Source organism: Cotesia glomerata, linkage group LG3 (genome assembly GCF_020080835.1).
Source record: "Cotesia glomerata isolate CgM1 linkage group LG3, MPM_Cglom_v2.3, whole genome shotgun sequence".
Classification (NCBI taxonomy): domain Eukaryota; kingdom Metazoa; phylum Arthropoda; class Insecta; order Hymenoptera; family Braconidae; genus Cotesia; species Cotesia glomerata.
Window position 1 is genome coordinate 17370367 of NC_058160.1, and position 26624 is coordinate 17396990.

The 26624-nt window shown below is 32.7% G+C and overlaps 1 protein-coding gene across 7 annotated transcripts in view; it reads right to left on the minus strand.

Moving 5' to 3' along the window:
- Nucleotides 1-26624, minus strand: part of LOC123261759 (putative uncharacterized protein DDB_G0277255) — a 142652-nt gene that overhangs the window by 43017 nt on the left and 73011 nt on the right. For 4 of the 7 annotated variants that reach the window (XM_044723525.1, XM_044723529.1, XM_044723526.1 and 1 more), the window contains exons 5-7: nucleotides 14200-14368; nucleotides 13705-14112; nucleotides 9615-10287 (exon numbers count right to left, since the gene is read on the minus strand). In XM_044723525.1, coding sequence (XP_044579460.1) covers nucleotides 13718-14112; nucleotides 14200-14368 — 564 coding nt within the window. In that variant the 3' untranslated portion in view covers nucleotides 9615-10287; nucleotides 13705-13717. Of the gene's footprint in view, nucleotides 1-7661; nucleotides 7681-9614; nucleotides 10288-13704; nucleotides 14113-14199; nucleotides 14369-26624 lie in introns of those variants that run through there. The other 3 variants (XM_044723531.1, XM_044723528.1, XM_044723530.1) reach the window with 3 other exon arrangements.

The window sequence follows — 26624 nt, forward strand, 5'->3', positions numbered from 1 at the left end:
CAACATGCGTAATTTGCATAAAAAATTTTTAAGCTGTACTACTTACAAAATAAGTTTATCAACATTTTGCAAATACAGGCCTTTTTGGGTAACTTGGGCTAATCTTAAAGAACGAGACACATGTAGATGTGTCGTTCACGCAAACATGGAATTAATCATATCAAAATTACATGAAAACAAAGTCTTCATCCATAACAATATTCCAAGTTTGCTATCAGATATAACATGTGATATTTACTGTACTAAATGTTTATTTAGAGAATGTTTAAATTGTAAAGATAAGGCTTTAGAATACAACCTTCCCCAAGCTGATAAAACTATTACTTACCGACAATGGATGTACGAAAAATCAACATATGAAAAAAACGGCGAGACAAAGACTGTGCGTAAACCTTTGAAGAAAGAAATAACTATTACTATTAAAGAATTAGTTTTAGTATTAGAAGAGACATTAAAATCATTTTTGCTACATGCAGGAAATATTGCACACCAGTATCAAGCAATGACAGAATTAAAAAAGAATTTATCAATAAATGAAGTGCTTATCCACATTGATTTTAGTGAAAATTATTGTTGCAAATACAGAGAAGAAATTCAAGCAGTTCATTTTGGTGGTGGTCGACAGCAAGTTACGCTCCATACTGGCGTGCTATATTTGAAAAACCCTGATGATACAGTTAAAACACAGTCTTTCTGTACTCTCTCCAATAATAGTCGACATGATTCAATTGCAGTATGGGCTCATCTCAAGCCTATATTCGATTGGCTTAAAAATCAAAGACCGAATGTTCATACTGTACACTTTTTGAGTGACAGCCCAGTTAATCAGTACAAAAACAAATTTATTTTCCACATTGTTTCTCACCATTTAAAATATTTTCTACCAGGTATAAATAAGTTTACTTGGAGCTATTCTGAACCTGGTCATGGCAAAGGAGCACCAGATGGTGTTGGTGGCACTTTAAAGAGGTCTGCTGACCAAGCTGTGGCTGAAGGAAAAGATGTGACAGATTTAAATGTGTTCAAAGATGTCCTGAGTTCAAAATGTCCCTCAATAATGCTTATTGAAGTAAGTACAGCGGAAATAAATAATGCGGATAAATTGATAAAAAAATCTAGCTCCATTTCAACTTTTTCTGGCACTCAAAAAATAAGACAATTTGTATTCTCGAATGATGAACTTGAATTTAGAACTCTATCTTGTTTTAAATGCGTTACAAAATGTCAACATTTTCATCTTGGTTATTATAAAACTACTCATGTATCGGTTAAAGACACACCTGCAATATCAACGCGATGTAAAAGAAAAAATATTAAAATAGAAAACGATGTGGATATTTCGAAATCTATTCCGTCTGAAAACAGTACATATAAATATAAAGTTGGTGATCACGTCCTTATAACATGGAACAACGAGGTCTATCCTGGCAAAATTCTTTCATTGTCTGATGATGGGGCATTTGTACGGTGCATGAAGAAAGGATTGAAATGTTGGAAGTGGCTGACAGTTAAAGATGAAGAACTGTATGCTTGGCCTGACGTTCTTCGAGCAATTCAACCCCCTAAGTTACTAAGTAGAGGTAGTTATTTTGTTGAAGAAATCGATAAGAAACAATAAAAACTTTAAGAAAATACAAATAACTAAAGTCAGTTGCAATTAAATTGCATAGAGACTGATAAATGATATTAGATGAATAAAATTGTGATTTATGCTCTTGTTCTTGTCATTATTTTTGTAGGTATATATTGCATTATGGATTTAATTATTATAGTTTTGCAATGAAATTGTTTAATTATTACAGTTTTGCAATAAAAAAAAAATTGAATGCATTATGGAGTTTTTAATTATTGTAAAATCATATTTTAAATCATTCCCTCACAAATCTGTCATTCCCTCATTTTTGAGTTTTTTTTTTTATCATAATATTTAACTCAAACTCAAAAAAGTTGAGGACCACTATATTATTTTCATCAAACAAGACATGAACTAAGAATTAAGCAAAATAAAATTCATTAATAAGTAAAAAAAAAAATTATCAACTCGATAAAGCTAAATTCGACTTTTTTTGAGAATCAGCCTATTATTTGTTTAAATTAATTGTAAATCAAATATGATTTTATACGTAGAGTAGTCATGCTACATTTAAAATAAAAGATCATAGAAAAAACCAAGCAGAAGTTAATAATTCTTCTTCAAATATTCACTTACCCCCTCGCAAATTAAACCTACCATATTGATATTTAATCAGCCGGAATTATTATATAACAATTAAAAAATTTATTTTTCCAGACGCTGATTTGCATGAAAAAATAAACTTAACTTTAATTTCTAATTTTACAGCATAAAAAAATGTAGTAATATACAAAATTAATTAACACTTACGTTTTGTCAAATCAGACACTTCAGACTTACGACTCTTATTATTTAAAGAACGATTGTCATCAGAATCATCATTATTATCATTAACACCATCATCAGTCTCAAAAGGTTTGGGTGGAGTAGGTACCAGAATATCGGGAACAACATTTTTTTTCAATTTATACGAATATCTTTCCACGACAAATAGTCCTCTACTGAAGTGTCCCTGTCAGCATAATTGAGTTGACAACAAAATAAAATTTATCGTTGTTTAATAATTATAAATATCCTTATTTAAAAAAAAAAAACATTTTAACAGATATAACCCACAGAAAAAAACTTACTCCAAAAAAATTTTAAGGAAGACAAAAGTTATTTTGGAGCAAGAAGAAATTTTCTTGGCTCAAGAAACTTTGACTTCATTCAAGAAATTTTTAATCTTCCGTAATATTTTCTTAAACCAAGAAAATGTACCCTCCAGTCAAGAATTTTTTTTTGCATGCTAAATGTATATCTATAGATAGTGGTCAACTCAAATGTTTTTTAATTTTTCCACATCTCGTTTTTAATTACTTTAAATCTTTTTTTCTAAACAGAAAATTAAGATGGTTCTAAGGTTTTTTCATGCCTCGCAAGGACGGGAATTATCTCCCTTGCAACCTTCAACTCATTCTGGAAACACTCTGAATTCAGAGTCAGAGTAGAAACAGACTGAATTCAGAGTATTTTCAGAGTGGTTATGTAACCTTTTTTTAGAGTAAAATCAGAGTGGTTTCAGACTTGATTCAGAGTAGATCAGAGTGAATTCAGAATGAATCCAGAGTGAATTCAGAATGAATCCAGAGTGAATTTAGAATGAAACTATTAAATAATCAGAATAAGCACGAAAATTCTTTAGAGTGAATCAAAAGTATCCTCAAAATAGAACTAGAGTTTTTTCGAAGTGAACCCACAATACTTTTGATTGAGTCTTACACAGATTCATAACATATCTTTAGAGTGTAATTTGTGTGGATGTAAACCAAGTCCTCGGTGAATACGTAATTTTTCTGAAATAGAAATTTAGGTAATATGATAGTATTTTCTGTATAAAAATTTAGTATCACAATGTTTGTTCGCGATGAACTACTTAACTACAAAATCGATAGATAGATATTATCTCAATTTTTAGATTATTTGTATCTTTTTGTTTTAAATTATTTGTTCGTTATAGGTTAACGAGTAATAATTATCTATAAGTTCTATAATTTTCTAACAGATAGAACACAGTTTTTCGATATCCTGGTTAGACGAGGTTTCTACAGATAAAGCTAAATCAAAACTCCAATCGTTTTATTTATACTCCTAATTATGTATTAAAACATACATGCATACATACATATTTACAAATGATGTTATCAAATCTATGAATCAATCAGTAATTATAAAAAAAAAAAAAATTGTATCTAATCCCGAAGAGCAAATGAAAATCTCCATCAATATGTTGGAATGACTGGTTTTGAAAAATGTCATACTAAGGGGTTTTTTTTTTCTAATAATTTCGAGATTTTTCAATCAGTCGATTTTGTACTGCCAACAATACTTTTCGATCTTTAAGATAATGTTTAAAATTACCCAAAAATGCAATTTAGAAAGTGAAAAATTGGAACCACAAATTTTTAAAACCGCATTTATACCGAGACATAATATTTCAAGAGCTCAAATTAAGTAGGGAATTGCAGGACCCTCCGTTGTATGAGATGGTTATCTCATTGAAAAAGTGAATACTTTTTATTTTTAAATAAATATACGAAATTTTACCGTTAATTTTCCAAAGAACCATAAATTCTACTTCGAATTTATGACAAGAGTAGAGAAAATATTTTTTCTTTTCATACAATCGTTAAAATAGAGCAAAAATAATATTTAAGCGTTCACTAGTCTCATTTTAGAATAAGCCGAAATTTCGTCTAGATTCACTGTAACAATATTTTGGATTCACGCTGGTGTAACTCCGAAAAAACTATGCATCTATCCATAAAATATCATAAATTTATTCTGAATCGATTTATAATTTACTCTGACTTCACTCTGAAAACAATTCGGAGTAACCTGCCTAAATTTTATGGTTTCACTAAAAAAACTATGAAAATACTATGAATTCGTTCTGATTTAACTTCAAAAATATTCTGAAAAAAGGAAACAATTTAACTCTGAAATTACTCAAGAATCATCGAGGTTACAGAATAATTTCTAAATAATTCCAGAGTGTTTTCAGAATGATTGTAAAACCGCAAGGGCTGTGATTGGTTTTAAAATTTTACAAGCAGATACCCATTGGTTTCTGATATCAGGACACCGAGGAAATCACAAAATTTTAAAACGTTTTTCAGTGCTATTATGACAGCCTGGAAAACTGCATCCACCCATATTATCTATAAATCTTAAACAATAATTACACAATGTTATTGGTTATTGATTATTATAAAAAATATTAAATATAAAAATGAATGTCTAACTTACTTTGTTGTGCTATTGAATAAAAACTGTCAACAACGAAATGTTATTAAAAACAAATCGACATTTTTAAATAAATGACGATCACAAAATTTACACTGCGTTGATCAAATACAATAATTGAAAATTTCCATGTTCAAGAATTTATATATTTGTACAGAAACTTTTAATCAAATACGCAATATCAATTTCAATAATGTCAATTGAACTTCTATCATTATTTATTTATTATAAAAGACAATGCAAGATTTAAAAAATTTATACTTACTAAAAATGAGTAACGTAGTACTTTTGATACTTGCCGCCATAAAAATTCGCATCAGTATTAAAACTTTGTAAGTAAAAATTTTTTTTTTTATTGTAATGAAAAATAATTAACAATACTGTTATTTATTATTAAATCAAATTATTTTGTGCTGTGATCCTTTTATCAATATAATTGAAATTAAAACATAATTATTTATTTCAACTATTTAATATTGTTGATTAAAATATACAAATATTTTAGCTTAATTATGCTACTTAAATATTTGTTCTATTATTTAAAAAATATACTGTTGAACTTTTTAATTATTTTGCAAAATATTCTTCTCATTTAACAGATAATTTCAATAATCATAATTAATAATTAATTCTTAGGAATAAAAGTAATTAGCCAATACTGTTATTTATTATTAAATTTAATTATTTAAAAATAAAAAAAAAAAAACAAAACAATGGCCCGCAGGACGCGAACCCGAACCAGTTAATTGGCAAGCGAGTAAAAGCAACTCGCGCTAACGGCTGGTTATCGGAATAAAATCAGAGGTAAATCATAAACTGCGCTTGAGAAAAACCAGTTTAACCCTATAAATAAATAGTTTGGTTTATTTATTGGTATTGGGGTTGTTAAATTAACAATTACTACTAATTAATATTATTTAAGGGTGAAAATAATTTTTATCAATGCCAGTTTGTTATTTTCAATTTATTTATTATTTTCATAAGAGTTAGCATGAAAGTACTTTAGGCATGTACTAGTACTTCTGACACACTTGTGGCAGCGCGACAGCTTGACACATTTCCCATCATGCATTGCAGGATTAGAATACCTTCTTATATATTATCTTAATTTTATATAGTAGAGGTTCTTCTGCTCACGGGAATCTGTATTGTCCTAAAAGCTAACAGCGACTGTGAACATGAGAATCACTCGTGTTTTCAGTGTAATGTGCAACATAGGAATGGTTACTGTGCTGAAAGATACTCCGTCATATGTAAAAACGCCTCATTCTTATTATCACATGATCTAGTAATGTGCTAAGAACTTTTTTGGTATGCTGTTCGCTCATTCTTGTGTAGCACAGTAACCAGTCGTGTTTCATTTTTTCCGTGTGGGTAGATTTTGAAAAATCTCAAAAAAACTAAGAAAAAAAATTTTTGTAATGTGGTTTTTTTGGGATAACTTTTAAACGGCTGTTCCGATCGACTTAGAAAACTTAGTAGCTCTTAAAATCAAAAAACCGCGTCGATTGCCGCCAAGCCTGTCAAAATCGGTTGATTGGTTCGAGAGATATCGTCGACGAAATATTTTGAAACAAGTGTTTTTTTAACATAACTCCGACATTTTTTGGAATAACTTTCAAACCGCTCTACTGATCAATTCCAACAACAAATATGCTTTTAACATAAGAAAACTACGTCGATCGCCGCCAAGTCGGTCAAAATCGGTTGATTAGTTCGAGAGATGTCGTGAACGAAAGAAAACTGAAAAAAGTGTTTTTTCGAAATTACTCCGAAATTTCCAGCTCGATCAATTTAAGCGTAAAGATTCTTCATGAGGTTTAAAAAACTGTGTCGAATGCCGTCAACCGCATGAAAATCGGTTCATTCTTTCAAAAGTTATTGCGGTTTGAAAATTCAAAAAATACTGTTTTATCAAACTTTTGAGCTCGGAGAGCTCAAAATAACACATAAGTTGTATTTTTGAGCTCGAATGCCATTTGATAGAAAGTGATAAAAAGGAATTTTTTAATTGTAATTTTTTTTTATTTTATTTTCATGCAGAGCTAACGCAAGTCTAGACCATTTGACTCTTTATTTAGACCCAACTTTTATTAATTATGGAAATAAAGTGAAAATTGCATTTGCCCTAACCAAGAATCGAACCCGAGCCGCGCGCTTGCTAGACCGATAACTAACCCCTACGCCGTACGACCGATAAGTTGCTCTACATCTCATCATTCTTATAAGCTAAATCTATATGATGACAGAGTGTGACGGTTTATTATTTTTATAATTTATGTTATTTAATATTGTGTTTTGATGAAAATTAACGATTTTTTACAAAAGTTTATTAATTTAAAAAAAATAAAAAAGTCAAGTCCTTATATTACTTTAGAATTTATACATCGTTCTGTATACTTTTAATATTTTATTATTAATTTTAATGTTTAAAATTATCAATACTAAAAATTCAACTGTGAATTATTGTATTTTAATTTTTTTAAGACCGTATCAATCTTGACGATATGTAATTGTTTTTGTTAAATAATAAATTTTCAATTTAAACATTTGTTAACAAATATTCATTAAACAATAAATATCTACTGTTTAAAATTCTATTACTTAATGATTAATTAAGTTTGGATTTCCCACTGAATGGTCAAGACTAGGTTACCCAATTCTGGCTCAAGCTCGGGTAATCATTGGACTGGCCAAGGCTTGGTGGCCCAGTCTTGGCCCAAGGCTGGGTTTTTTTGCCTCGGTCATTCTATAGCGAACCAGTTTTGTCCCAGGCTTGGGTAATCATTGGGCCGGCCACATTATTGGGAAAAGTTTTGAATCTACAAATATGAATAAAAATATTATGAATTTGTGAACTTTAAACGTATGTATAAATGTATAAGTTAAAGCCAATGAATAACTTGTGGTTAATTACGACTTGGCCGATAAAATAGTTCTTTTCATAATGCTATAAAATATAATTCATACATAGACGCTATAGTTGAAGCAGAAACGGATTTGAAATTTTTTTTAGGTATACTACATAGAGAAAAACAACAATAAAATGACAGAAAAACTGTCAAATTTACAGTTTTAACAATGTCAATAGTGGCTGGCTCTTTTCCCAAGTCTGGCAAGCAAGACTTGTTACAAAGATATTGGCTAGATTTTGGTCTAAGAGTAGCAAACCATGACTTGTCAGTTGAATAGTGGTTAAATCTTGGATCAAGACTGATCAACCAAGACTTGTTACTTAGACATTGGCTAGATCTTGGTCCAAGAGTAGTAAACCAAGACTTGTCACTTGAATATTGGCTAGATCTTGGATCAAGACTGATCAACCAAGACTTGTTACTTAGACATTGGCTAGATCTTGGTCCAGGAGTAGCAAACCAAGACTTGTCAGTTGAATATTGGCTGGGTCTTGGTTCAAGACTGGCAAACTTAGACTTGTTACATAGACATTGGCTAGATCTTGGCTCAAGACTAATCAACCAAGACTTGTCAGTTGAATATTGGCTGGGTCTTGGTTCAAGACTGGCAAACCAAGACTTGTTAGATAGATATTAGGTGGATCTTGGCTCAAAACTGATCAACCAAGACTTGTCAGTTGAATATTGACTGAGTCTTGGTTCAAGACTGGGAAACCAAGACTTGTTAGATAGATATTGGGTGGATCTTGGCTCGAGACTGATCAACCAAGACTTGTCAGGTGAGTAATGGTCCAGTCGTGGACAGTATTGTTCGGCCGAGTCTGGGCAACCCAGTATTGTGCCAAGACAGGCCCCGTTGTATATAATTTTTTTCCTACAAGGGTAAGTACAATTTTAACCGCCCAGGTATGGAATTAGCGAGAAGTTGCAGGGATGGCCTTCAGGGTCAACCGTTTTCCTAATTTTTTTTCTTTGTTACCTTTGATATTATAACTAAAATTAAATATTTTTTATTAACTTAGTTTTTTTTACTTATTAATGATCCAAATATTCACATCACCGTGAATCTAGTATACATAACGATTGATCATTTATTATTAAAAAATCATATATAGATTTTGCTCATCTTCGAACTAGTCCAAGATAATCGTCCAAATACTAAATACCCCAAGAAAACTTTTGCAGAACTTCTTTATTGTAATTAATTAAAAAATTTTGTTTTCAACAAAGTATAATAGCGAAAATAAAGAGAACTTTATATCAAATGAAATCTACCTTCTATTTCGGGTAAAGCCGAATGGCATTTTTTTAATTTTGAAACGTTAATGGGACAAAAAAAACTTTAGATTCAGATTCAGTGGAACAAAATACATAAAAATCATCCAGATTCTGAATGCAAAAATTTTTTTTAAATTTTGATGGCTCAGCGCGCTAATTAACGTCCGATTCAGTGAATTGAAATACATGAAAATCATACTAGATCCGGGTCCACAAAAATTTTTTTATCGCTGTGATTGTAGTTTTTCGCAATTTTTTTGGGTTTTTAGCATTTCACTCAAATCTGTAGGGTGACCTGGCCAAACGGACTTCAAATTCGGATTCAGCGGGTGAATTATATGTCCATAGGTGGGTCTATTCAAATGCACAAACAACTTTTTTTTTGTGTGCTGATGTAATCGATGGAAACTAAATTTTTTATTTAATTAATTACTTGGAAGTATTTGATATTGCATAAAATTAATTCAAGAGAAAAAAAACAGGTTTCCTTTTGTTATATAAGATTTTTTATAACAAAAAAATGTAGCAAATGTAATTACAAACAATATTTGTGAATTTCAAAAACCTATTATTGAACATTAATCAATGATTTAGCAAAATTACAAAACGTGTATGAATATTAACCCTCTGAGCCTAATGGGATTTTCCCCCACTCTTGATGTAACGCCTCCTTCTACATTTATTTTACACGCTCCTCACTCTGACGCCGCGTCGCTCACTTAGTTCCAATTCGGGTTCAGAGGGTTAAATAATTTCTATGAAATTGCACACTGAGCCATGGAATTTCCAAAAGTCAGAGTTTCAAAAATATAACAAATATTTGTAAACTTTCAATCACCTAATAGTAATTTGAGTTCTAATATTTTGTTGTAAACTGTGTTTGTAAATTTTAGAAATTTTTTATCGAAAACTGACCTACGGTTTGATAAAATTACAATACGTGTCGAATAATTACATGAAGTTTGTAACATGACAACTCATCTATGTAGGTTTCCTTATATTTTTTGGTAGATTACTCGAATTGTATTGGATATGGTATTTGCCACACACCGATTTGTAATTTTACTAAGATTTTGTTTAGTAAAACATTTGTAATTTTACAAAAATTTTTAACAGTGTAGATTCTCTTAACCTCCTCCCCCTTCCTCCTTCTTGGAACTCATACATAATTAATTAGTAGCCTCTAGGATCACTCGTTAAGGATTGCTTAAATCCACAAGTAACTCAAAATTATGTCTGTAAATATATTAAACGTCTACTGTATCAAATAAATGTATGAGTGAGGGAAGTAAGCATTTTGAGAATGGTCGTTTTGAAAAAATCGACTGTAGCAACTTTTATTGCTGTAATATTCTACAGGGTGACACGCGTTAATATCCCCGGACAAAATATCACTACGACAAAACATTTAAATATGTAATTATTAATCTTTTTAAGATAATGATTTTTTGTTATACTCGCTCCAAAAGTTCAACTTTTGAGTGCTGGGTGGCGTCGGAAAAGATACTCATTTCTAGAGACTCTACCATACCGTCTTTTTTCCGCGGCCTAGGCCGCAAAGTTTACTTCCCCCTTTTTTTCCGTACTGTCCTTGTGCAATCGGATGAAATTTAGAAAGAAATAAATCAAATTCTAGTGTACCGAGCGATGATTTTGAGTAAATTTAAACTTAGTAACTAATGAGTGGCGCTAGTTATTTCTCTGCTGACAGTTTATTACGAAGCGAACCTAATGTTAATAAAATAACAACCACTCCATAAATAAATATTAGTCAAAAGATAATTAATATAAAATTAAGTTTTTTTGCCCTGGTAAAACTTCATAAAATTTGAATATGTCATTATTTGCCTCCTATCCCTCAAAAGTTAAACTTATGGAGCGATAATAACAAAAAATATTGTATGTCATTTGGCCACTACCCAGTGAACACATGACGTTCATCTGACGTCAGTCTAATGTCATAAGAATGTCACAAGATTTTGACATAACCGTGACAAGTCACGGTACATAAGTTTGACGTAAAACTGACCTTCCCTATGATCTTATTATGATGTCAAAACCTGTGATGTCATTTTTACATCATTCTGATATAAAAAATGTAATGTCGTATTAAAGTCATTATTGTACGTCATGATGACGTAACTTTACCATCATACATTTACGTCACTGGTAAGTCACGGTTTTACGTAATACTGATGTAACTTTCAAGTCATAATTTATGTCAATGGCAAGTCACGGTTTTACGTAATACTGATGTAACTTTCAAGTCATACATTTATGTCACTGGTAAATCACGATTAAACGTAATACTGATGTGAGTTTCAAGTCCCTATTTTACATCAGTTAAAAGTCATAGTTGTACGTAATATTGACATAAGTTTAAAGTCATCTTTTTACATCACTGAAAAGTTCTGATTGTACCTAATACTGATGTAACTCTGAAATCTTTTTCTTACATTAGTGAAAAGTCACAATCGTACGTAAGGCTAATTTCATTTTGAAATCATTTTTATACCCTGTTAAAAAAAAAAAGTATTGAAGATAATAGAAACCATTTATGAAAAAACCAATACTTTTCAATTCTTTTGCTATACTTGTTTTTATCAGGATGCGTCAGTGTTAGGTTACGGTTTGACATGATATTGATGTAACTTTGGAGTAATGGTTTTCCATCACAGATTCGTTGGAATCAATGAGTAAAAAATTCATTCAAAAAAAGTATAGGAGAAGAGGGAGGACAAAACGGAATATACCTAAGGAAATATTAAGTTTTTGGGGACCCAAATAGTGTAAATCGTCTTCATTTTAATTCTGTTCAAAATAAATAGCACTAATTTTAAACTGCCGTTTAGAAAAAGATTTTTTATTTTTACGGGCAAAACGGGGTACTCCTTAAAAAAAGTCAAAAATAATTTTTTTACAAAATAAGTATCAGCTTTGACAAAATCAAATTCTTGCGAGCAATTTTGCTACAAAAACTCATTTTTGACGTGATGAGTATGAGAGTAAACTTATAAGGCAAATTTTTTTTGAAACTTATTGTATTTTTCAATAATTATTTTATCTATAATGGAGAATGAAAAATTTAATAGTGAAAAAAAAAACCGTGATCATTAAGAAGTTGGAATAAATTATTTTCTATGCATACTACCCACAAAGAAGTCTGAATTTTTCCCGATTTTTGACCTGCTGTATCTCAGTGAAAAATGATCGTATTGCAGATCTAAAAAGATTCATTTTAACGCTTTAAAACTTCATGATTATAGTTTTTAGATTTTCTGATAAAAAATTTTGGCTAAAAATGGCATGAAGAAGAACTTTTTCAAAATTTTTAATTTCTTTTTTTTCGTCTCAGAGACTTAGAAAAATTTTTTCGTTTCATGACTTGACAGGTCCTCATAAAAAATTCATTCCAGCTTCCGAAAATGTCTTCTAATTTGCTGTGCGACCATTGGTAGCTGAAATATTAATAGTTGAAGACAAATGGGCTTTTGCAAAAGTATTGTTTTCATGAAAGTAATATAATTCTCTTTAATTATGTTTTATGAATTTTCTTGAATTTAGGAAAAATTTGTCAACTTTAAGTGGCATTTTGCGTTTAATTGGACAATCTAAACATTTTTGTTTTCAACTTTCTGAATTTATGACGTTAATATGACATCGTTATGACGTTCTTATGATCAATGAAAGATTAATTTATGAAAATTCTGAAATTTTATAAAATTTAGAAAATATTCATCAATTTCTATGCAATCTCATCATAAATCTTAATGAAACTTGAGAAAAACGTATAAACTTAATCCTTTCCAACTCTTAAATTCATATAGATTTAAATATACGTGTTTAATATCAAACGTGGTGCAGACAAGTGAGCAGCATTCAAGACTCCGAACTCAATGGACCCAAGTTCAAGCCCAGCACACGCCAGGATTTTTAAACTCCAAATCTTTTTCCTCAGCATGTAGTCAGTCTCGAAATTATTATTCGAACCCAAAACTGCATAATTAAATGTTACTTTTTTTTCAAAAAATTTTCTTCCGCGTAATTAATTTTGATATCAGTTATATATCATAAGGACGTCATAATTACATCATATAAACGTCATAAATGTCATGCAAGCGTCACACTTACATCATAGGTACGTCATACGTATTACGTAAGAATCTTACGTCAGGAAGTGGGAAATTATGAGTCATATATCTTTAGAATCTTTAAAATCTTTAGAATTTTGTGAGTCTGGAAGGGGCAAAACCAATCATAATGCGTTATACGGCTGTTTGAGTAGCGGCTTGACTGTATAACGTGTCCGTGCGCCCCCTTCTACTATTTTTCAAGCCTCTTCTCTACAAAACAGACTATAGCTCTCTCCCTTATAGAAGAAGACGGACGATTGAAATTGGGAGGAGGGATTCAAGGTCGACCGTTAAAGGGTTAAATAAATAATGAAATAATGTCAATAGTAGCTAATATTCTTTATTTTATAAAATATTATGTTTTTCGAAATTGATCGTCTGATAAATAATTTTTGTGATATTACATTCATTGATATTTGGTTGCAGTGATATTTAGTTTCGGGGATATTTTGTCCGGGGATATTAACGCACGTAACCATTCTATAGTAGTATTTTAATACAAAGAAAATATAAAAATTACCTGATTTTGAGTTTCACGATAACCCCTGAGGTGTAAAACAAATCTTTTCTAGTTCACCAGTTGACGAGCTAACTGGAGATTCAGCACGCTCTTCTTGTTCGATTAATTGTTCGCTGTAATAATGTGGTGTACTCAGATAGTCAATGAGTCGACGAGGAAGCGGAAGAGTCGCAATCAAATCTCTTCGTACCATCTTTAAAATAATAAACCGACAAATATGCTGAAGAGATTGAACTTGTTTAAATCTTGAAACAGGATGAAGTAATTGTACTCTCATTGGACCAAGCACTGGTCGCCGATGAAGGAAAAATAAATATCGACCACTTCGAGAGTGTTCAACGGCATTTTCGATAAAATCAACAATTGTATGAGATTTAAATTTTGTGCAGCTTCCAAAACTGAAGTTACCTACGTTTGTAGATTAATGTATGAATTTTATATAAAAAGTTATTTTTTCATGGCATAAAAGAAAAAAAACAAATCCTTAATATTTACCTTGATCATGTTCAATTCTTACATGTCGTACACAACTGTTAAGCCTGAATGACAACGAAAAAATATAATGATCATCACTGCTATCTCGAACGATAAATGAACCATCTGGCTCATTAGATAATATTTTTTCTGCTGCTTCACCGGACATAGGTCCCCAATACCATCCATACTAGAAATATAAAAACATATTCGTCAAATTTGTATATTTTTAACAGTCTCGGAAGTATTAAATCAACTTTCTACCAAAAAAAATTATAACTTGTCGAAATTCGAGAATTTTTTGTCTTTAAAAAATTCTGATAGTTTCAAAGCGGTTTGTAACGTGTCGATTATTTAATTTCTCCAATAAGGAAAATTATCTTTACGTTTGCAATACTTTTGTTTATTCTAGGCGAAAGAATAGCTCGCCGGGAACCAGGTTTTTCGTCAGAGATAACCCTCAGTTTTAAAATGTACAAATTTTAGCTTTATTCAGCAAAATTATACATAAAATGAAATAATATAATAAAAAAAATGGTGATCTCCAGAAGAATTAACTCCGCTACTAACTCAGCACGTCTGATCCTCCTGGGTACTTTCGCTGTGGGTCTCGCGTTGAACTCCGTCGTTCACCGCTTTAGTCCTCGGATTTGGACCTATCGTTGTTGGACCTAGACTTAGTCGTTGACGCCGCTCCAACACCTGGACGTGGTTTCCTGTCTCCGGACTTTGTCACTGTCCCCGCGATTAATGCCTTCCAAAGCCTTCCAAATTCTCGATGTTAAACTCGCTGTTGACTTCTCCGTATGTACCTCGCTGCATCCGCCGTTGATTTCACTGTTGAATCCTTTGTTTACTTCGCTGTTGAATCTGCTGCTTGGTCCTCCTTGGCTTGGTCCATCTTCTTCAGCTCCTCGGATCACAGTGAAGTTCCATAAAATTTTTTTTTTTTTTTTTAAAATATATTTATTGATCCTTCATATTTACATATATTAATACACACTCTGTACAATTCATATATTTAATTTATGTTCATTCATATTTCCTGGCCATTTTTGGCTTTAGCATAAATTAAATTTTTTTTTTTTTTTTTTTTTTTTTTTTTTTTAATATCTTTAGTCTGAGAATGATCATTGATCATTACCTGGTTTGGCACTTTATATTTGAGCCAGGATTTGCTACTAGTTTTACATACTTCTTGGAGTATGGTGATGTTCTTTAATTTACTACTATAAAAATTAGTTACATGATTATGAACTAATTCTTTAAGCTTGGGAATGTTAGCTAACTCATGAAGTTTTTTATTAGATATGCCAGGTTCTGAATCGATGATCATTCTTAGACATTTATTTTGTATTATTTGCAGTCTTTTATAATTAGTATCACAAGTATTGCTCCATATTGGGCACGCGTACAATATCACCGGTCTAATACACATTTTGTAAATTATTAGTTTGTTATTTACAGAGACTTTGCTGTTGCGACATATCAGTGGGTATAAGATAGAAATCGCAGCATTGGCTTTTTTAATTATATTATCCACATGATATTTAAAATTAAGTTTAGTGTCAAGAATTAATCCAAGATATTTCGCTTTTTCCGTTAACTTGAGTGTTTGATCGTTCATTTGAACAGATTTAGTAATTTTATCCTTCTTGTGGCTAAATATCATAATTTCTGTTTTTTCGACATTGATTTTGATTTTCCATTTATTGTAATATTCTTCTAGATTATCTATGTGTAATTGTAGCTCTCGCAAAATAATATATTTTTTAAATGAGGACTTGAGAATACCCGTATCATCGGCAAAGAGCGCGGTCGCAAGATCTTGGTTTCTGGGAATATCATTTATATACACTAAGAACAAAATGGGCCCTATTATAGAGCCTTGTGGAACGCCTGCCGAGATTGATCTACATGTACTTGTTGCATTTCCAACACTGACAACAAATTTTCGTTGATATAAATAGCTTAGGATAAATTTAACGATATACATCGGTATGTTATAAATTGTTAGCTTATGAATGAGAGCTTTATGCCACACTGTGTCAAAAGCTTTCTCGATATCAAGGAGCAGTAGGCCCGAGCTTCGGTTTTTATTGAAGTTGGTACTAATAAAGTCAGTGACTCGTGCTAATTGTTGAACGGTGCTATGATTATTTCTAAAGCCGAATTGCTCAGGGATAAGAACCCCTCCTTGATTGAGAAAGCTCCTGACACGTGTGGTTACAATAATTTCAAGTAGCTTGCCTAATGTCGGCAGCAGACTTATTGGTCTATAGTTTTGTGTGAAAAGGGTATTTTTATTGGGTTTTTGGAATGGTAGAATATTGGCTTGTTTCCAAATTTGAGGGAAGTATGACAATTTTAGACATGCATTGAAAATATAGACTAGTTGAACAAGAACTTTTTTGGGAAGATTTTTTAGGATATTAGTTGTTATGTTATCATGACCTGGTGCTTTATTATTTTTTACTTTCTTTATAGCTTTTCTTATTTCCTGAGGGTTTGTTAATATGATATCATTTAAGTCTATTTTAGTTCTAAGAATATTATTGTATGAGTTATTTACTTGTTTTTCAGTAGCTCTGTCACTCATATTTCTAGTAAGATTATGTGTTTCTTCGAAGACATCAGCGATAGCTTCGGCTTTAGATTTGTCATCGTATACAAGACCTTGCTTCGAATGAAGTGTAGGAATCGTATTATTAGATTTTTTCCGCATTTTAATCGCATTCCAAAGCGTATGATCCTTAATATTTAAAGTCTTTAACCTGAACTCTATTTGTTTGTTGTGGTATTCTTTTATACTATATCGTACATCTTTAACTAAGCTAATGTATATGTTTTTGTCGTATACCGAGCGCGTTCGCTGATGTCTTCGCCTATAATAGTTACGGATTTTAATCTTATTTGTAATATAATCTGGAAGTTTGTAGTGATAATTATAAATATCTTTGGTAGGTATAACCTTCTTCATTGTTTGTTGTATTTGATCAGTCATTTCATTTACTACTCTATCAATACTGTCCCTGGAATGCAAGTTAGAATTTATAGTAGTATTTACATTTAATTCGGATTTAAACAAATCCCAGTCTGTCTTATCGTATAATAATACCTTTTTAACTGTATGCTCAACATATTTGTTAAGTATAGTCATTTGAACCGGCTGATGGTCTGAATCTAATTGATTTAATACTTCTGGTTTACTTACTGCCACATTTTTGATTAAAGCTATGTCTAAAGTTGAAGCAAGAGTATCTGTAATTGGTATTCTAGTAGGCGCATCCGGAAATTGGATATCTACTGGGTTAGATTGCATATAACTATATAATATTTTTCCGCTTGTGTTGGCGCGTTTACAGTGCCATAAAGCATGCTTAGCATTTAAGTCACCAGCAATTATTATTTTATTGCCAAGTTTAAAGATATAATCTAAGTCACCAGTGTGTATGTTGGTGTTCGGATGGTTGTAGTAAGAAACAATCAACACATCACCTGGAATTTTTATACCTATTGCTTCTAAAGACTTCGTATTAATTGATACAAGTGAATGCTGTATTGATTTTTTAATAAAAATAGCCACTCCACCTGAAGCAGTGTTAGTTGGTCTATCTTTTCTGTAGCATTTGTAATTTTTAATATGACATTTATTGCTAGTTTTTAATTTAGTTTCGCTTACCAATAGTATATCAACATTAAATTCAGACAGAAAAGCTGTCAGTTCTATTATTTTATTTATAATACTATTTGCATTCCATTGTACGATATTGATAGATTTTCGTTTATTAGACTGATCCATTGTTATTTTTAATTGCATCACTGATTACTATAATTCGACTAATATCATCATTACATGTTTCTAGTTGACTATTGATTCTTGTGACTAGTTTTAACAGTTTTGTAATATTGCAAAGTTTATTTAGGTTGTTAATTTGTTCGATTAGGTTATTAAATTCTAACATTTGATTAAGTTCTTGTTCAGTGTTTGATTTCAGTGAAGTTCCACGGCAGTGCGCCGTCTTTTAACCCGTTGAGTTTGGTGGAGGGGGAAGATGCGCGAAGCGCACTACTCCGTGGTTCTCCCTCCTCCGCGGTTCTGCTGGACTTCTCCCAGTACTTGTGTTTGCCGTTGCTGACTGCTTGGGGACTGTATTATGTTTTTTTATTGGTTCTCGCAAGCTCCGATTTTTTTCTTGACTGCGTGGGGACTGTATCAGATATTTCATTGGTCCTCGCAGACTCCTATTTTTTCTCGGGATTTAATTGGTCCTCGTAAACTCCGATTATTTTCTTGGTTGATTCAAACACTTAAACTACTAGATTTATAACATTTTACTTATATTTTAACGTTTATGTTATAGGTTTTAGATATATTAAACAATAATTTTTTTTTTTCAAATCTTTCTTTAAGGTCAAAATTTTCCGGAGGAAAATATCTAAAAGGAAACTATCCGTATTTTCTTTGGTGAAAAATGTTAATTATTGCGTAGAATTATAAAGAAAAAATGATTATCTTGAACTAAGAAAATATTTTCCTTCAATTCGGTAATGTTATCTGAATATTTTTCTGTTTCTCAACTCAATAAACAAAAGTTATTCTTGGATTAATTAAAAAAAACTCTTGCACGAAGAATCAGAAATTTCTTAAATCAACTTTTTTTTGTTTTCTTCAAAACATTTAATCTTGGTTTAAGTAATTTTAATATCAAATATTTGTTCAATTTGGCGTAAGAGGTCTGAAATCGAATTAGAATAAAAATATGTTTTTTTTAACAGAATCTTGTGTACATAGTTTAAAAACCCAGATCACTTTGATTTAAGAAGCTGATGTGTTCATTCGAGATAATACCAACTTATTTTAAAATTTTTGCGTATTACGATTTTTGCGTTTTTGTCCCAAGAAAAAATTTTACATACATATATATAAGGAAAGTGTTAGTGGATATGTCCAGTTTTTTTTCCATATACACTTACTGCCACCCACTTATGGTTGCAGTGGTAAAAGGCCTTACGTATGCACTTGCAAGTAAAGGAGTTTGGTGGCGGTGGGTGCAAGTGGGTGGTAAAAAATGTGTAATGAGACACTTTTATCCTTTTCTAACATATTGTACGACTCATATAAGCTCGAAACTGTGCTAAATGACGTAAATTACGTTTGAGCTTGATAATATCGAGAACTTTTCTACAATATTTCAGTTTTTCCAAAATGTTATAGAATATTCTCGGATTTTTTACAATCTTTAAAAGAAATAATAAAAATGAGTGATTATAGTTGATCCAGAATGTTCTCAAAATTTTACTAATGATCTAAGAAATTCCATCATATGTTCAAACACTGGAAATTATTAGTCAATTTAAGAACATCTGTTATCCATCCAGAATATTTTTAATATTTATAGATTGATCAAGAAAGCTCTAAAATATATTAAGATGTTCAATATTGTTTAGAAATAATTTCAGACACGCTAGAACGTTCTAGATGGCTTAAAAAATTTCTCAAACACTCTAAAAATTTATAAAATATATTTAAATGTTTAAAAATATTTGCAAATGATTGTAGTGGATCAAAAATGTATCAGATCATATCAAACTTTTTTAAAATAATCTCAAAAATTATAAAATGTTTACAATCAATTATAAATAATTTTAATTGATCTAAGAGGTCTTGGAGTCTTTTCAAAATTTCTTGAATGATCTAGGGAATTCCGTCATCCATACAAACACTAAAAATGATAAAAAATAATAATTATTGGTCTACTTCGGAGAAGGAGCCACAAGGTACGTCGCCGAGTAGCGAGAGCTGCGAAACGCTCCCCCAACCAAGATCTATACTCGAATGGGTACAAGCAGGCCAAAAAGAACTTGAATCGGGCCATCAAAGCAAGTAAAGCGACGCTGTGGAAAGAGATCTGCAATGACTTCGACAAGGACATATGGGGTAAAGCTTACCAAATTGTCGTTAAACGACTCGAAAAGGCCTCATGAAAAGTGCCGAAATCTCCTGCCTTAATAAACAGCATCATAGCGGAGCTGTTTCCTAAACAGCCGCCGCGGGAAAAAAGACATTATGGAAAAAACGGCAAATCATCACCTTTTACCACTTAGAAGCTACAAGACGTGGCTAAGTCTCTGAAGACATGAAAGGCACCTGGCCCTGATGGCATCCCGGCATCGGTAATCAGGATTGTAGCCCTGGAATACCCAGACATACTCCTGAACGCCTACAATGCATGCCTGGCAACTGGAACGTTTCCCACGGTCTGGAAGCGGCATAGATTGGTTCTTTTATTCAAAGGTAAGGGAACCCCTGTAATACCTTCCCTGGTTAGACCGCTTTGCATGTTAGATATTGCTGGAAAACTTCGCAACGACATCAACCGTGATGGAGGCTTTGCCACCAACCAACATGGTTTCCGCAAAGGTCGATCGACAGTCGGCGCGATCGAGAAAGTCATAAAGACAGCAATACAAGCATGGTCTGGTAGTCTCAAAGTTCACAAAGTATGTCTTCTCCTCATACTAGACGTCAAAAACACCTTTGATAGCGCGAATTGGGGAGATACTTTAGATGCCTTGGAGCACAAATTCGGCGCGGAGCCAGAAAATCTGGCAATAGTCGACAACTGCCTTGACGAAAGAAAGCTGATAGCGAAAACCACGCAAGGCTCACAATAATATGACATAACGGCAAGCGTGCCGCAAGGCTCAATAATGGGGGCTGATCTATGGAACGTGGACTACGACGAGCTCTTGGAAATCCCGTTGCCAAAATAAAGAGAGCTAACGGGCTTTGCGGACGACGTTGCGGGCACGATAATAGTAGATAGCATCGAAGAGGCCGAACTAATGGTTCAAAAAATCATTGACGCCGTCGAAGTTGGCTTGATACACACCACCTGAAACTTCCCAAGCATAAAATCGAGATGGTCGTCCTGACACGTCAAAAATGGTTCCCAAAACCTTTCACTGTGAACATGGGAGGGACAAAATTGACGTCAACAAGGGCCCAACGCTATCTAGGGGTAATGATAGACGAGAATCTATCTTTCCATGAACACCTTGACAGTGCATTCAGGAAAGCCAGCAAGACGGTATCCAGCCGATCAAGATCATGACCAACACTATGGGACCACGAACCAAAAAGAGAAGAATCCGTCTGGTAGCAGTCCACTCGGTACTGTTTTATGGAGGGGAGATATGGGCAGACATCCTAACGCAAAAGACCTACCGGCGAAAGATGGGAGCAGTGCAGCGGCGAGGAGCTCTCAGGGTTGCCTGCGGCTACCGCACGATTTCCGAAGCAGCTGTGTTGGTCATAGCGGAAGCCGCGCCCATCGACTTACTAGCGTTCGAAATAGCAAAACTCTATGACGCTAAAACCAGTGGCGAAAACATGAAGGAGACAAGAGCGGAAACACAGCAAGAGTGGCAGGACCGATGGACATCGGGAGAGACGGGCAGATGGACAGCGCGCCTGATCCCAAACATCAACTTCTGACTTTCTCGGAAGCATGGGGGCACGAACTTCTTCCTCACTCAGCTATTGACGGGACACGGAAAGTTTAACGCCTATCTCTTTAAGATGGAGCAGCAGGCGGCATGAGACACAACACGGACTGGATTGAAGTAATGCTAACGCGGTTACGATCCAGTCTTTCCCGTAACATCTATAGGGAAAGGAGAGACCCTAATTAATAAATCTAATTTGAAATGATTCAAAATGATTTGAAATGATTTAAATGCATCGGATTTCAATACTATATAGATATACAATTATCATAAAGGTAATCATTTCAAATCATCTTTCTGAATCAGGGAAGGAGGTTTATTAGTGGGTGGAAATCCCACACTATATCATATGTCAAGATAGCAGTGTCTTTGAAAGAGTTTTTCTTCTTTATTAAAAAATAAAAAATAAAAAAAAAAAACCACACGTACACACACACACGCACATACAGACACCATCGTAAAAATCGTCATGGGAGCTTCCTAGGACCTCAAAACGTCGAGATCTGATTAAAACTCGATTTTCGAAAAACGGGGTGAAACCAATAACTTCCCGATTTCCGAAAATTTTCAATTTTCTTAGGAAGTTAAAAATATTTTTTAGTGTGATAACATATTTTGTTAAATTGAGACAAAATTAATTTTAGCAAATAATGAAATTATAATTCGCTCAACAATAAAAACCTTTAAGTTAAAAAAAAAAATTACTAAAAGCAATTTTCTTGGCCGAAGGAGATTTCGGTTTCAAATAAAATGCAGAAAATTTTTTTGGGATAAGAAAAAATTTCTTGAGTCAAGGAATCCGTCATTTCTGTGTGTAGGGACACAAAAATTCAGAAAATAACATTAGATTAGAAGTTTATAAATATATTTACATACATCTACACACATATGGAATATAACGTGACTTGTCATCACGATAGCACCTGCAACTCTTGAGGGATCTTTATGGAACTCGACACACTTCTTCTTTGAGCAATCACCTTGTCTCAGTCCGAAGATGGGCAAAATTGGCTGATTAAATTTTAAATAGTGGCCATTTAAAATTTTTAAAAAAGCAAAAATCACAATTCCTGCGACTTTATTTGTGAATTTCTTTCGACTGAAAAGAGATACTTTATTTCGGAAAATATCACGTTGAAGCTGATAACATGCTGTTTGATTTGGCATACGTACTTTACAAATATTTTTAGTGATTTTATGAAGGTTAATATTCAGAGAAAACACAAAAAAAACTATTTATCCGGTTTTTTGATCGAATTCTTTATTAAAAAGTTGATGTAACGTTTTAATTGTTGTCGCTTTTCTTTGCTATGGTCACCACTTTGGCAACGGTTACCATAGCAGCAGTTACTATGGCAACAGTTAAATATTGATGAATAAAATTTGTAAAAATATTGTCGATAATAAACATAAATAAATAAATTGTCGATAATAAACATTTTGACAGAAGTGCGCAAAGCGTACTCGATTTTCTAGTAACTTTTAAATGGCAGGGGTAAGCTCATTTTTGTAAATTTTACTTAAGGTAGTTGGGCCCAAAAAGCAAAAATTAAAAAAATCTCCCAAACTCCGTATAGAAGTATTTAAATACATAATACACGCGCTGTTAAAATTTAGAGGCGATTTACCACGTCTAACCGAAGATAATTGCAATTAAAAATGATATTTTTACACAGCCGGTATGGGAAAAGAGAGAGAAAACCGCGAAGTTTTATTATTTTTGTATTGAAGAAATTTTAAGAATTTCACGAAAAACTAATATTACTTAGATTAATACATGTATAATTACCCTACAAAATTCTGGAATTCGCTACTACATAGTTTTTGAGAAATCATTGATAAACTAGTAAAGTAAACAAATAAAGTCATGCGTGGAAGTAAGTGAGCAATAGCCCGTAAGAGAGGCGACACTAGCGAGTGACAAAGACAGCAGTAGCATAAACTATAGATTGGGAAAGAACTACCTTAAATCTTGATAAGAACGGCTCGTAGCTGTATTTTTTAGTTTCTATTTTTAGTGATTTTGATTTATTATTATATAGTAAGAACATATTTTTCAATTTTTTAAAAATTTTGAATTTTGTTAATTTTATCGAAATAATTTTTTAGCCGTAAAAGATAGGCCAAATTTGTAGTGCTGTACAATTTGGCCGACTAAACCGACAATAAAGTTTAGCCAGGGTAATTAGTTCTTTAGCTAACTGGTTAATCCAAATTAACTGGTTAAACTAAATAACTAGTTAATCAGTTAAATTACTTAAACGGTTAACTGATTAATCAATTAAATGATTTATCGGTTAAATGATAAATTTCCAGTTTTCCATTCATAAATATAAATTACTATTAAGTTATATATTTTCAACATATTTACAATACAATAGCTATTAAGTTTTTATAAAACAAATTACTAATATTTTTCTACTATGTTCCTATTTTGATACAAAAATATTAACAAATTTGCTGAATTTGGAGTTAAACAACTCCTCTTTGCTGTGATGACGTTCCCTGCCGCTGAAAAAACACTCAAATAGAATACACATATCAGTGGGCTTTGGAATTTTTTACGCTGTGGAAGTGTTCATATATGAACACAATATATTAAGTGTAGCTTAATTATTTTAGTAAGTACGCTCAACCCTTATTACTTTTATTATCCTTCTACACCTCTAATATTTTATTTTATTTTTACATTAAAAATAAAAATTTTTTCTCAATTTTTCATCAACAATATCGTCAAACAATAACTAACCCCAAGACATGAGGATAATTTTATTTTGGAGTACAAGTGAATCGTTTATTTGAGAAACCCCATAAGTCAAAATACTAAATTTTTCAGAAGCAAAAGACATTTTTCTAGGTTAACTTTGCATTATCATCATGAACCAATGATAAATAATAATAATGTTAGCATCCCTAAAAAAGATTCGAGCATGAAAAAATTTAATTGTTAATTACTATATACAATTAATACTCTGACTTAAGTAACACTACACAATTTTGGTGAACCTTTAATAGTTTCAGACAACATACTCGCTCTCCCTCCCTGTCTCTCTCAGTCTGGAACGAATTTTATAAAAATATATACCCCCCGAGACTACTAGATAACAGCACATTCTTTGGGGTGCTGGACCCTATTCTAAACTTACCCATAACCTATGACGAAATTCGAGCTAGTATTAATGCTCTCAAAAACGGCAAGGCTCCTGGCTTGGACTCCATTACCAGTGAATTTTATAAGAACTTACCCAGCAATTGGTTACTTCATATCCAATCTTCATTTAATAAAATTCTAGATACCGAACAAGTGCTAGGTAATTGGGCACATGTGGCCCTTTTTATACTTTATAAAAAGGGCGATACGACTGACCCTGCAAACTACCGGGGACTCGCTATAATCAATGTACTGACCAAAGTCTTCACTTGTATTATTAGACAGATTATTAAATTGGAGCATCCAGGCTAGGGTCCTACCTGAAGAGCAAGCCGGCTTTTTGCCAAACAAGGGATGTGTGGATAATATTTTTAATCTACTTGCCACATTACAAATCGGTCTGAGAAATAAAAAAAGTCACCTTTATGGTTTATTTGTAGATTTTAAAAGGGCCTTTGACTTCGTACCTCACAACATCCTTTGGGGAAAGCTCTTTAACCTGGGCATTAGCCCTAAGTTGATAAGAATAATAAAAAACTTGTATGACAATGCTTCATTGCAAATTAGATTGGAGGGTGCCCTCTCGGGGATGTTTGAGGTCACGGAAGGGGGCCTACAGGGAGAAATACTTAGTCCTATTTTATTTGTACTATATCTTCATGACGTTGATTTTTTCCGACAGAGAGACGTGCAGGATATACAACTAAACAGTACCTATGATCTTTTGATGTTATTATACGCCGATGACTTGATAATAGTAGCTAAAGCAATCTCTAATCTCAAAAGATCTCTTAAAATCCTGGGAGAATATTGCACACAGAACTCGTTACAAGTAAATATTAATAACACTAAAGTTATTCACTTCAGGAGAGGAGGTCCGAGGGAGAGGACGAGTCTCTTCTACAAGGATGAACGCATTGAATGGGAAAATGACTATACATACCTGGGATTGCCTTTTACCAGTTCCGCTCTGGGACTGTCTGCTGCTAGGGCTGTCTCGCAAAGGGCTCTGTCCGCTGCGGGTGCTGCTCTGTCCGCACTCGCCGGAATTAGAGCGGATTCTTGGCATGGCATCCACAGGATCTATGAAAGTATCGTTTCTAGCACTCTACTTTATGGCTCTCAAATCTGGGGCCTCCTCTATTTAGATATCTTGGAAAAATCTCAGTTATCCTTCTACAAGAGACTCCTCCTCCTCCCTACCGGTACTCCGAGTGCACTTCTTAAACATGAATTAAATTTATCTAATGTAAAGGTCAAGGTACTGAGTCTGGCACTGGGTTGGATTTGTAAAATACTCGATATGGATGACCATCATATTCCCAAAATTTGCTTCAAAAGGCTCTTGCAATTGGCCAATAATTCCAACTGTGACCCAAAATATAATTGGGTTGCTCAACTTAAATCTCTATTGGAAATAAGTAATGCACCTGCAACCATCTGGGATAGTCCCTCCAGTTCACACTGGAAGAGATTGTCTCCGATGATTTTGAAATCTTACAGTGAGCACCTCAAGCGCCTTGACCTACCCGAGTCGAAATTTAAAGCCGAAATAGAGCTTCTTAGTCCGGAATAGAACCCATTTAGAGCCCAGTAGTCCGAATAGCACCGACATTGGACCCACAGGTCCGATTTTGAGCCTCGAGGTCCTCTCTAGACTCCGAGAGGTCTGATTTTAAACCCCGAAGTCCGATACAGAATTGAAATCATTATTTTTACCATTTATTTATTTATCAGTGAACTTGTTAATTAATTTTTTTTTATTTAGACAACATAAACGAGA